This window comes from Emys orbicularis, chromosome 1, assembly GCF_028017835.1.
Source record: "Emys orbicularis isolate rEmyOrb1 chromosome 1, rEmyOrb1.hap1, whole genome shotgun sequence".
Classification (NCBI taxonomy): Eukaryota; Metazoa; Chordata; order Testudines; family Emydidae; genus Emys; species Emys orbicularis.
In genome coordinates, this window is record NC_088683.1 from 323,720,068 (window position 1) to 323,732,745 (window position 12,678).

General features: G+C 39.1%; 1 protein-coding gene across 2 annotated transcripts in view; it reads right to left on the minus strand.

Moving 5' to 3' along the window:
- The window catches only part of PAN3 (poly(A) specific ribonuclease subunit PAN3), a 121,602-nt gene that overhangs the window by 87,391 nt on the left and 21,533 nt on the right, over positions 1 to 12,678 (minus strand). The window contains exons 3-4 of one of the 2 annotated variants that reach the window (XM_065420013.1): positions 6,824 to 6,890; positions 3,791 to 3,861 (exon numbers count right to left, since the gene is read on the minus strand). In XM_065420013.1, the coding sequence (XP_065276085.1) occupies positions 3,791 to 3,861; positions 6,824 to 6,890 (138 nt within the window). Of the gene's footprint in view, positions 1 to 3,790; positions 3,862 to 6,793; positions 6,891 to 12,678 lie in introns of those variants that run through there. The other variant, XM_065420021.1, reaches the window with a different exon arrangement.

Here is a 12,678-nt window from a genome sequence, read left to right on the forward strand (position 1 = left end):
GATGAATCTCAATCCAGATAACTTCTCCAATATCTTCCACTGTTCGGTCCAATTTGAAGAAAATCTTTTGTTCCTAACTTCTAGTCATCCAGGGCCAATGAAGAGAGATTCTGAAGGACTAGAAGCTCGTTATACAGCTTGTGGTATATGTAGAGAGATTAGTACAAGCAGCACAGAAACATCCCAAAAACATGGCCAAACGGAATCACAGGATGGTTCACTCATTCCAACCACTGTACCAACAGTTGTCGTCACATCAACAATTATGACTACCGCAGGGTATATCTACATGGCAATAAAAAACCCACAGCACTGAGTCTCAGAGCTCGGGTCAACTGATTCGAGCTCGCAGGGCTCGGACTCTGGGGCTAAAAATCACAATGTAGACATTTTGAGCTTGGGCTGGAGCCTGGGCTCTGAGACCCACCCCCCTTGCAGGGTCTCTACATTGCAATTTTATAGCCCCGCAAACCCAAGTCAGCTGACCTGGGCCAGCCACAGCTATGTCGCAGATCTTTTAGCACAATGTAGATGTACCCATAGAGATCTTCTCTAGTTCTGACTCAGATAAAGAACCATTCAAAAATGGAAATAAAACCAAGAAAATTATTGGGAACCATTGAGGACAGTTCAGTTCCAATGGGTTTGAAGGTATGAACAAATAAATAAAAAAGCAACGAATGGTATTTGCTGACCTTCCAGGCTGACTGGTGAGGATAAGTGGTAACCATAAGTCTGGATTGGTGGTAACAGTCTCAGAACCAGTTTACACAAAAATGTCACTATGTGTTTTTCTTTAAACCTATAAAAGTGCCATCCCCCTAGCATCAGTGATTACAATAAATTATACCATACATATTTTATGAGCTATCAAAACAAATTACCAAAGGAACCAGAATGAATCCAAAGAGCTTTTCCAGGCTGAGATAAATAATAATTTATGCTAATTTAAAATATAATCTTTCTAAAAAGAAAGTATTTCAATACATTAAATGTTGAGACAAAATGTAAAACTCCAAGGAATCCAAGTTCAGGATGACACTCCATCCTTAGCAAATGGTATTATGCATTTTTTGGAAGACAACAAAAGAGGTACAACAGCATTAAGTTAAGGACAGAGTGTTAATCTAATATTGAATATCCTGGCTCTTGTTATCATGCACCACAAATTTGTTATTTGTGTACTGTAGTTTGTAAGAGAAAACTGGATTTGCTATAAGAAATTTTCAAGTAGCTATCTAATTGCATTTAGGGTTATGACATTCAGAGAGGTTTAGGGTTGTCAGAACCTCCACAGACTGCACCCACAGAAGTGTTCAGCAAATTTGAATTTTTTCATTTTCAGTATTCTGTAAAATTTCTTAAATTTGTATTCTTAGATTTACTGTAACTTAAAATTGTAGTGCAGCATTCTAATAATTACTTGATGGGTGAAAGGAAAGATTTTGCAGTTCCAAGTATGTGTTTATCAAAGGCCATTTGAAGGTAATTTTTAGAATGTTAATGTAAAATTAAGAAGTTGGGTTAATTTTTTAAAGCCAATCTATAGCTGTCTGATTACAGCTGTTTAAAAACATTTAATGTTTTTAGCCCCCTAAATATTATAAGCACCTCAAATAGCCCCAAGCACACAAACCTATATTTCCAAACACTGTCTGCCTACACAAAAAGCAAGGAAATTCATAGTTAAGGTTACCAAGTCCATCCTTAACTTACTTTGCTGTAACCAAGTATTGCAGCTCATAAGTAGTATAGGATCACCCACTGTTCTGAGGACTCTGATAGGATCATATGATCAGCAATATCTAGGCACAATAAGATGTTTTTCAGATGGAATAAACTCTGAATTTCCTTGTCGAAGTCAGCTATTTAATAAATATTTTATAGAAACCTTTATGAATTCAATACTATTAAAACATCCCCCTTTTGGAGAGGTAAGCTGCAAAGCTTTTATAAATAGTTGAGTATTTTAAGATTCCAAATTGCTAACTTTTAAACAAAATATTGGAAGAGCAATTTCTCCTTTACTCACTTACCAAGACCCTATTCAGGGTCTTCCAAGTCAGTTATAATGCAGGAAATGCTGGTTTTAGACAACTATTTTCAAGCTCTTTCAGGACAAAACAAAACCCTAAACTTGGGTTCTTGGCAAGTAAACAGATGTTTTTCAAATAGCTGTGTTTAAATTGTAAGTGCATATGAACTTAAGGTCTACACAAACCATTTAATATCCCAAATCAATGTATTTCAAACTGTCAAAAGCTCTGCAATTCACCTTACAAGTGACCTGTTGACATGAACTGTATGCTACACAAACCCCAATAATATGAAAATATGTATTACAGAATATTAACAGTATTTAGAAAACAAATCCATAGCCATCTGCATTTGTATTCTCTGCAGTCTGAAGTCAGAGGATAACTTTCTTCTGCATGAATCGGCATTAAAAAGTAGCAGCTACAATGTATAATCAATTAGTAACATTTCAGAGGTTTCCATTTTGTATTCCAATTAACAGAAGTGCTAAACTAGTTGTAAAAGTGAATTATGAATCAATTTGCATAAGCCACTCTTTCTGTCAAAGACACCATTTTTGTGACTATGGGTTTAGAGCTTTGATTGTTCATGGAAAAACAGGAACAAGCTAGGAACTTATACCAATTTCAAGTTTTACTTTGTATTTGAAACATTACATTACCAGCCTGGAAAAAGGAGATTAAATTATAGGTAGGTCAATTAAACAACATATAGCACTGTAGCCAGTTGGCCTTATAGTATACCTATACATAATGATACACTCCTTCTACATATTTAATTTTTATTGTTGTGTGTATATTTTCATTCTCACCACTTTCAGCAAGTAGTGAAAAGAGTAAGATTATATGCAGCATTTAAAGCAAGTTGTTGGTGCATGACAGCTGGCATTAAAGAATAGGACAATTCATATGCCAAACTATATCCAATATTAGGAAATAGACAATCTGTAACAACATTTTATTTCAAGGAACACTTATCTGGTGGGCCAATTATGGTAGTTTTCATTTCAATCCTTACCTGCAGGAACTATGCAAAGAACCCACAACTTCCAGTACATGGTTAGAGCTACAGGAGAAAGCACAAGCATGCTGAAGTAGCGTGCTTGCAAGACAGTGTACCACTCATTTGGGGGAAATTAATGCTCATGTAGGTGGCTTGATATTAAGAAAAAGATGTGAAATTGGTCAGTGAAAGTAAATTTTGACTACTATTTGGGACAAGTTGGGTTGCCTTTCTAACAAACAGCTGCGGATCACATAGAATAGATGGAGCTCTGGTGTAACCCTGGTTTACAGAAATAAACTGTTTCCTGATTTTGTAGATGTTTAAATTTTTTCAAACTAATGAATTCTGCAAGAACCACGAGGTTCAGGACCCACCCTCCATTTGAAGATCTTATCACAGAACGCTGAGGCAGTGAAGGCCCAAGATGAACACCTGCAAGCCTCTGTTCTCAGCATCATAAAAACAGTTTATTTTAAAGTTCAAGGGGCAGGTCCTTGACACTCATGTTCAAAGTATCTTATAAATGCAGTCTGAAATATGTGTCTGGAATATTTCATATTAGCAGCAATCTAAGCTGGGCTGCAATAGCACATCTTAAAGATATCATCTAACTTCTTTATGTAATGAAATATAAAACAAAAGTGACACCAAAAGAGCCATACCCATTTAAAACAATCTCTCTTCTACCCTCCATTCCTCTTTTGTCAGTTACAGATATGCCACCTTCTAGAGTTTAGGTGTTGCCTACCTTTCTCCTTTGAGATAAACTGAGGGCAGCAAAGTCATTAAACAAGGATGAAGCCGGTGAAGTCAGTGGGTCTGTAAAAGAATGTTAGAAACATCATTACTACTATATATTATCAGCACAAACTATTTAAAAAAAAACCCTTCAAATAATTTTAAATGCAACTGGAAAAAGGCAAAAAAAGGTTTCTTATTCATCCAGAATTAAAGCTAATTTTAAAGTCAGAACTACTAAAAGCATAGCAGTTCATTAGATTGTGCATGGGTACACAATTAAATGGCACTTCTTAGCAGAATTAAAAAAGTTACCCATTGCCAGTTTAAATAATTATGTGCTGTACTCCATACCACTTAATTCTACAAACGTTATGAATGTTATCTGTTTTGCCAACTTTTTATTTAGAAATTTAATCAGGACCCAGAGGCAGTCAAGATGAAGATTTTACAAGTAAATTATTATTTCTCCCTGTCCTTACACTTCACCTCCAGGTCATAAGTATCATAATCTGGAACTCAATCACTACAGTCACCATTTAAAAAGGAAACTCCAGATTAAGCATAGATTAAAAATATGGATGTCTTCTAATTGCCTGATGGATGACATCTGCTAACACACTAATGTTTAAAAATCTTTTCTGTAAACCCGAATCTCTTTGACCATGGTCAGTATGCCTTCAAAATGCAGTTCTATTCTGAAGTGTGCCTCAAAAAGGGAACGGCAAATTTCTCTCTCAATAATTTCTTATCAAGTCTGTTCAGTTTACACAGCCAGTCTAGAAAACCAAAAGTCAGTCTGTTTTTCCCTCCTCATGTATTGCCACCAATAGTGGATATTTTACAGATAAAATATAATCTCATTTACACCAGCAAAACTCCATTGTCTTGAACAATTAATTGTTTTCAATGGGAGCGTAGACGTATAACTCAGGACAAAACCTGTTCTGTAAAATAATTATTACTAGAAATGAAGTAAAAGGAGGAAACAGCCACCTGACTTTCAAATCTCAGGTTGCATTTGCAGGATAAGTCCATGGTACCCTCACATCTTGAATACTGCACACAGATATGGTCGTCCCATCTCAAAAAAAAAAAAACCCCTCATACTGGAATTGGAAAAGTCTCAGAAAAGGGCAACAAAAATGATTAGGGGTATGGAACGATTTCCATATGAGGAGAGATTAATAAAACTGGGACTTTTCAGCTTGGAAAAGAGAGGACTAACAGGGGATGTGTTTGTGGTCTATAAAATCATGACTGGTGTGGAGAAAGTAAATAAGGTAGTGTTACTCCTTCTCATACCACAAGAAGTAGGGGTCACCGAGTGAAATTAATAGGCAGCAGGTTTAAAACAAACAAAAGGAAATATTTCTTCACACAATGCAGAGTCAACCTATGGAACTCCTTGCCAGAGGATGTTGTTAAGGCCAAGACTATAACAGGGTTCAAAAAAGAACTAGATAAATTCATGGAGGTTAGGTCCTTCAGTGGCTATTAGCCAGGATGGGCAGGGATGGTGTCCCTAGCCTCTGTTTGCCAGAAGCGGGGAATGAGTCACTTGATTCCCTGTTCTGTTCATTCCCTCTGACAAGTGAATTTGCTATGGAATCTAACACAAACACGGAGCTCCACAACACCACTTTTGTAGCCCCTTTCAGAGGAGGGCCATATTTAAATGTATGTTTTTGCCAAATGGAAGTGCGAGCCAATTCTTAAAGACGTTTAATATGGAGATATGACTAAGCAGATCATCTGAAGAAATCTAAAGTGTTGTTATATTCTAAGTAGTAACTAAAAAGACTATTGTGACTCTTAGGGTACGTCTTCACTTACATCCGGGTCCGGATGTAAGCAATCGGTTTTCTGAGTTCGATTTATCGCGTCTGGTTAAGACGCGATAAATCGATCCTGGAAGTGCCCCGGATCGATCCCGGAAGTGCTCGCCTTCGACGCTGGTACTCCAGCTCGGCGAGCGGAGTACGCAGCATCGACGGGGGAGCCTTCCTGCCGCGTCTGGACCGCGGTAACTTCGGACTAAGGTACTTCGAATTCAGCTACGTTATTAACGTAGCTGAATTTGCGTACCTTAGTCCGAAGTGGGGGGGTTAGTGTAGACCTGGCCTCAGGGGAGTTAAACATTAAAATTGCTTAAGTTAAAAGAAAAATTATTTTCCTTAACTGACAGCATTTCAAACAACTTGGGATCTTCCAGACATTGACATAATCAATAATGATTTTTAAGTAGAAAATGCATTAGCAGCTTCATAACACAAAGATAGGCCTACAAAATATAGCCATTTTTTGTATGGATGGAAGGGATGTTCCCAAGTAATATGAAACAGGAAAGTGGGAAAGGGGCAAGGTATTACTTAAAATATGCTGTGTAGAAATTTTAAATTCCATGCTCCAAGTTATTTGGCATATGCCACAGAACTCAAGATCCAAAATTGATTAGATTCTGTTAGTGCCACGTTCCTGTCCTCTGTTACCAGGAATTTCATATCAAATAGCCTGTTATACTTTGACTGCGGGGGAAAAAAGTGAAAAACATGAGGTGATAAACTTAGTTCAGTTTGTAAATAAAACAGACAAAAATGTGTGAATATGTGTATGCACATATCCAAAATTTAAAAATTAAAAAAATTACATATGTAATTCCATTTCACTTTTTCAAAACAACTTTTTTTTTAGTAAGAGGCATTCAAAAAGGATTACTGAATTGATGCTATATAAACAGTTTCTAAAGCTAACTATCAGGGCTTTATAGTAGACATCCAAATAAGTATTTTTCTTGATATAACTGAGCAGTAGGACAAATTTATAAGTTTTTCCCTTTAAAATGAAAGGCAAACAGAGTTAGAAACTTCACTAGTAATTTGGTTTGGAATATACAGTAATAAAAAAAAAATTGCACAACACAAATAAAGTTCTATCACCTTGAAATCAGATTAAAGGGAGGACTAACTCCCTTGAAACTATTTTTTTCCATAGGGTTAGCTTTTGAACATACCTTTAAACATATTTCTTTAAAAGTTCTTACCATGGCCTGCATACTGCTTGGCACTGTCATTGAGAAGGCTAGGGGAACTGCTGCTATTTGTCATCCTCTGCAAAAAGTGAAAAACAAAATTTCATGAATAAAATAAAGCTATTAAGGCTGAAGACATCTGAGCTAATATTAAGACTTTATTAATACAAATTAGAAGATTAACATCCTGATGGCAATTGTCTCAGGGTAAAAAGAGGATATGTGCTTATTTCCAATCTAATAAATTGCTCTACACAGATTCTGATTGGTAGTGAACAAAAAACGTTGAGCAAATGAGAGAAAACAATTCTAATGAAAACCACACAGCACAAAACAATTGTATATTAAAAACAGCATTATCTACATCAACTACTTATAGATTAGGAAGCCCTATTGCACCTAAGGTTCTTCTCCTTTTTCCTATAGTTTCTCAAAATGTTAAGAGAAGGCTGTAGCTTTTATTACTTGAAGATTCCTTAATGCTGCACTCCCAGGACAACTCCTCCTCTCCACATTCTATGCCACTATCACCATACGAGACTCTTCCCCTGTGGAGAACTGTCAAATCAGTATAGCATTTGGTGGCATCTTTTGAATGATGGAACCCAGATAATTATCAAGCATAGTGAGGTTTTCAGGAAAACTATATGATTCCTGTAGCTGAGCAACATGTTGAAAGGCCAGCAATGGTTCTCTTCAACTCTTTCAACCATTGTCAGGCTGAGCCCCGCTGGTATGCAGTAAGGGCAGGAATCTTGCTAAGCAAGAACTTCACCCCAATTCAGCTCTTTGGCCACATAGGTCAATATTTTCAGAGTAGGGCCTAAAACAAAGGGAAGAAGACAAATGGCAGTTTGAGAGCTGCCTCCTCCCTGCACTGTTGTTAGAAATACATCTGCAATGTGAAAAGATTCTCACCACTTTCCATAAAACAACTGACATTAGAAGTCCCTGCAGAACTTTAATACTCACTTCACCAAAAACATACAAATGCTTCCATTATATTAAAGAAGAATGGAAACAGGTTTTGTAAAATAAGTACAGTAAGGACCTCAGAGTTACAAACACCTCAGGAATGGAGGTTGTTGGTAACTGAAATGTTCGTAACTGAACAAAATGTTATGGTTGTTCTTTCAAAAGTTTACAACTGAACATTGATTTAATACAGCTTTGAAACTTTACTAGGAAGAAAAATGCTTTCCCTTAATTTTTTTAGTAGTTTATGTTTAACACGATACTATACGGCAGGGGTCAGCAACCTTTCAGAAGTGGTGTACCGAGTCTTCATTTATTCACTCTAATTTAAGGTTTCGCGTACCACTCATACATTTTAACTTTTTAGGTCTCTTTCTATAAGTCTATAATATATAATTAAACTATTGTTGTATGTAAAGTAAATAAGGTTTTTAAAATGTTTAAGAAGTTTCATTTAAAATTAAATTAAAATGCAGAGCCCCCCCAGACCAGTGGCCAGGACCCGGGCAGTGTGAGTGCCACTGAAAATCAGCTCACGTGCCACCTTCAGCACGTGTGCCATAGGTTGCCTACCCCTGCTATACGGTATCTGCTTTTGGGGGGGGGGGGGGGGCAGTTACTCTGCTGCTGCCTGATTGCGTACTTCCAGTTCCAAATGAGGTGTGTGGCTGACTGGTCAGTTTGTAACTCTGGTGCTCGCAACTCTGAAGTTCTACTGTAAGACAAGTTTTTAAAACTAACGTATGCGTATGATGCCATAAAAAGAATGGACAAAATAAACACTAAATTATAGAGTACTTAGTAAAACCATTTAGGCACGTTACCAGATAGCAACTTTAGATGTAACCCTCTCAATGAGCTCAGTCAGTTGCCATGCTAATCTCACTCAATTCCACCTACTGCATTCTGTTGGGATGCTACAGCATCAAACATTCTGTTGTCATGGGACCTATTATGTTACTACCCCTTCCCCCACTCCATCCCTATGAATCTCCACACACATACCCACCTAACCTCTGTCAAGCTGTCCTGCAGTGGTTCAAGTGTATGAGTACCCACCTCAGTGAACAGGCACAAACCCCAAATTGGTTGTGACTTCTATACTTAGATTTCACCAACCAAATATCAAGTGTAAACTCCTCCGGCACTATAACAGCCTTAACATGGAGTCACATCCAGTCCCCTCTCCATCTTGCCACACAGATAAGCCTGCCTTTGTCATATACGGTCCCCTTACATAATGAAACAGCAATATTCAGGTTATTCCCCATCCCAACAGACCAAACACTCACACCAGGTTAATTGCACTTTAGATTTCGCACCAAAGACGAGGCTTGTAGTCAATCCCATAATCAACTATCTAAAGATTTATTAAATAGGAAGAGAAAGCAAGAGAATCATTTACAAGGTTAAAACATATATACACAAACAAGTTACAGTCTTAAGTTTCAAAAGGTAATAGAAGCTCCTATAATAAGCAAGCTCTAGCTGTCCTTTAGGGCTAACCCAGGCTAAGCAGCTGGGGATCCCTTGTTTGTGCCTAGAAACCTTGCCCCCATAGTCCAAGCAGCAAATGAGATACAGTTCTTCTTTGTTAGGAGCTTTTATTCCCTTCCCCCCTTCTCCTTTGAGCTGCAGATTCAGCTGATGGAGGAATTCACTTGCAAGACTCATCTTTATTGGGGAGTGGAGGGAGGAGAGAGAAGAGTAAACAACAGTCTTTTGTCCTCTTTAATGGTCTACTCTAGTCCATCTTGTGTCAATGGACCTTCTTTGTCAGACAGGACATAACACCTTCTGCTGGAGACCAGCATTTTGCAGTAGTTAAAGTCTCTCTCCTGTCTGGTGATTTACACAGTGAAAGAGGCTTACAATACACCTACTTAAATATTACTTTACAATATGGGATACAGACGTTATAAGCGAGGCTACATCTACACTTGCAGATGTAGCGCGCCGGGAGTTAAACCAGCCCTCAGACAGTAGCAGGGAAAGCGCTGCTATGTGTTCACACTGTGCTCCTTGTGACTGTGGAGCATGTCCACATTAGCAGCTCTTGCAACGCCAGAGAGAGCAGTGCATTGTGGTAGCTATCCCAGTGTGCAAGTGGCTGCAGCATGCTTTGGAAAGGGTTTGCAATGCTTAATGGGGCAGGCACAGCATCACATGATGCAGGTTTCCCAATCCCATTGTTCCATGGGCATCCTACTAGATTGCCAGCTGCTTTTCACATGAGGGGCTGGGGAGTGTGACAGGAAGTGTGTTGTGTGTATGTGGGGGGAGACTAACAAATTTATTAGAGCATACGCTTTCGTGGGCTACAGCCCACTTCTTCGGATGCATCCGAAGAAGTGGGCTGTAGCCCACGAAAGCCTATGCTCTAATAAATTTGTTAGTCTCTAAGGTGCCACAAATACTCCTGTTCTTTTTGCGGATACAGACTAACACGGCTGCTACTCTGAAACTTGTGGGGGGGGAGAGAGACTGTATTTTGGGGGGCAGAGAGTGTGTCAGCATGCTATCTTGTAAGTTCAGACAGCAGCAGGGGGAAAAGGGGGAACCTGACATCAGCCCCCACCCTCCCGCCTCTCTCTCTCACACACACACACACCCCTCTGCAGCAGGAGCATTCCACCGTAATGGTTTGCTTTGTGTCCTAGAGCAGGTAAGAATGTGTGCTGTCAGAAACGAGCTTTGAAAGGGGATATCCTCATGCCTGCAGTCAAGTTCAAACAAAGGCCAGAGTGGCCACTTGACTTCAGGGGATTATGGGACATTTCTGGAGGCCAATCACAGTGCAGTAATGCAACACGTCATCTACACTGACACCTCAGCGTTCCAGCCCGGGCGCAGAAGCTCTATGCTTCTCGTGGAGGTGGATTACCGGGAACGCTCCAGCTGCAGAGTCCAGGCGCTCTAAGTGCCTTGCCAGTGTGGACACCTCAGGAGTTATGGACCCCGGGGCTGATTTAATGCACTCTAACTTGCAAGTGTAGACAAGGCCTGAGATTAATGCACGCAGCAACTCACAAGCATTCAAACACAGTCTAACCTCTGAACACATTCTTATTCTAATACCTATTATTAATATTACCTAATACTAATACACAGGTGAACCAGGCTGATTTCAGTTAAGTATTTGCCAGAATTCAATTGTGGCATGGAGACCTTGGGATGAGCTGGCATCTGGTCTACCAGTGTCACCACCTCTTTCAAGACCTTTGATTAAACAAGCTGCTGGCAATGGTTTTGATTCTGTGGGTACATCGTATTGCTGAAGAGCTGAAGTCCAACTCACAATAAAGGGTTATTAGTCAGTGACAGCCAACTGCTTACCATAGACTAATGTCCGTAATGAATTGATAAAATGTATTTATCACCACAGTATCAGGCACACTTTGCAGGCTTTGGACTAAGTTGACTTATTTCCTAAATACAGAAAACATAACATGACACCTGTCCTTTTACCTCCACCTCAAAAGCAACAACATTACAAGGACACAGATAGAGAAAATCTGACCAGTAATGTAACACTTCAGACATTCTTACTTAACACTTTTCAGCTTCACTCAAAATTGCTTTTAGCAAGCTGAGAAATATCTCCTTTTCCTGTATTAGATGATCCTTCTAATTCTGACTTAGCTAGTGTATATAATTCTAGTGTCTAAAGTACAATTCCTTCCACCATAAATTACTTTAGGTGTAGCAATGGGATTTATAAGATCCAATGATACAGAATGCAAAAGCCAAATGCTGTAGAAAGAGTCAGATTTTTGTTTGACAGTCTATGTAATGTAGTACCTGGTACCATGCCTTGGCTTGACCAATCCTTTTCTACCACCTAGTTCAACTGGTTAGTTTCAGCATCTTAGTTCTTGGAATTGGGTATGAACTGAACACAACAGCCATACCAGTCTTCTGGTAAGTAACAAAACGATATTGACTTCCTTCTTGAAGTGCACAACAGATGAGCACCACTGACGGCTGAATTTCTGGATCAATCGCCACTCTGGCATCTCATAGAATATCAGGGTTGGAAGGGACCTCAAGAGGTCATCTAGTCCAACCCCCGGCTCAAAGGAGGACCCATCCCCGGACAGATTTTTGCCCCAGATCCCTAAATGGCTCCCTCAAGGATTGAACTCACAACCCTGGGTTTAGCAGGCGAATGCTCAAACCTCCTTTAGATTTGTCTCTCCTAATGGAATTGGGCCAGTGGTATGCCTCAGGGCTGACTGATTAAGCGTTCACCTGTGTAAGCCATATGAGGTGCACCCTGGCTTTGCTGAAACTCATTAATGGAATGCTAGATATCATCTGTACCCTCTGTGTGAACAAGCAGGCAAAGGAATCATGAAAAAAGCCAGAACAAGTTAGATGACACAGATGTCAAGAATCCCATCATATTAAAGGAAATAAAAATAAAATCTTCGCTGAAACTACTATTTTTCTTGCATCATGGAACACTAGAGCAGAAATTTGGGGGGAAAAGCAAATTGGCACTGATCTCCAAACGAGTAAAGAAATGTGATCTTGGCAATGATGATCCCATTTCTCTCAGTCTGGCGATAAGTTCTGCTGGTAGACACAAGGCAAGACTTCCCCTCACCACTTTTTAAGTAATGTCCAAGTTCCAGTTTAACCAGTTATCTTTCCCCATGCCTTCCTACTTATCCAAACATAAGCTCAGTGTAAAAGAGATCCTCAAGCTAGTATCTGAAACAGACTAAGGTCCTTAGAAAGTCCATTTTACTTTTTCATTTTATACCAATTAATTTGGTCAATCTGTGCCAGAAGATAGCCATTTAGTTATGTGTATCTAGCTGCATTTCCTAGAATTACTGTCTTAAAAGGCCTCAAACATCAAGGTCATAATAAAGTCACATTCAGTC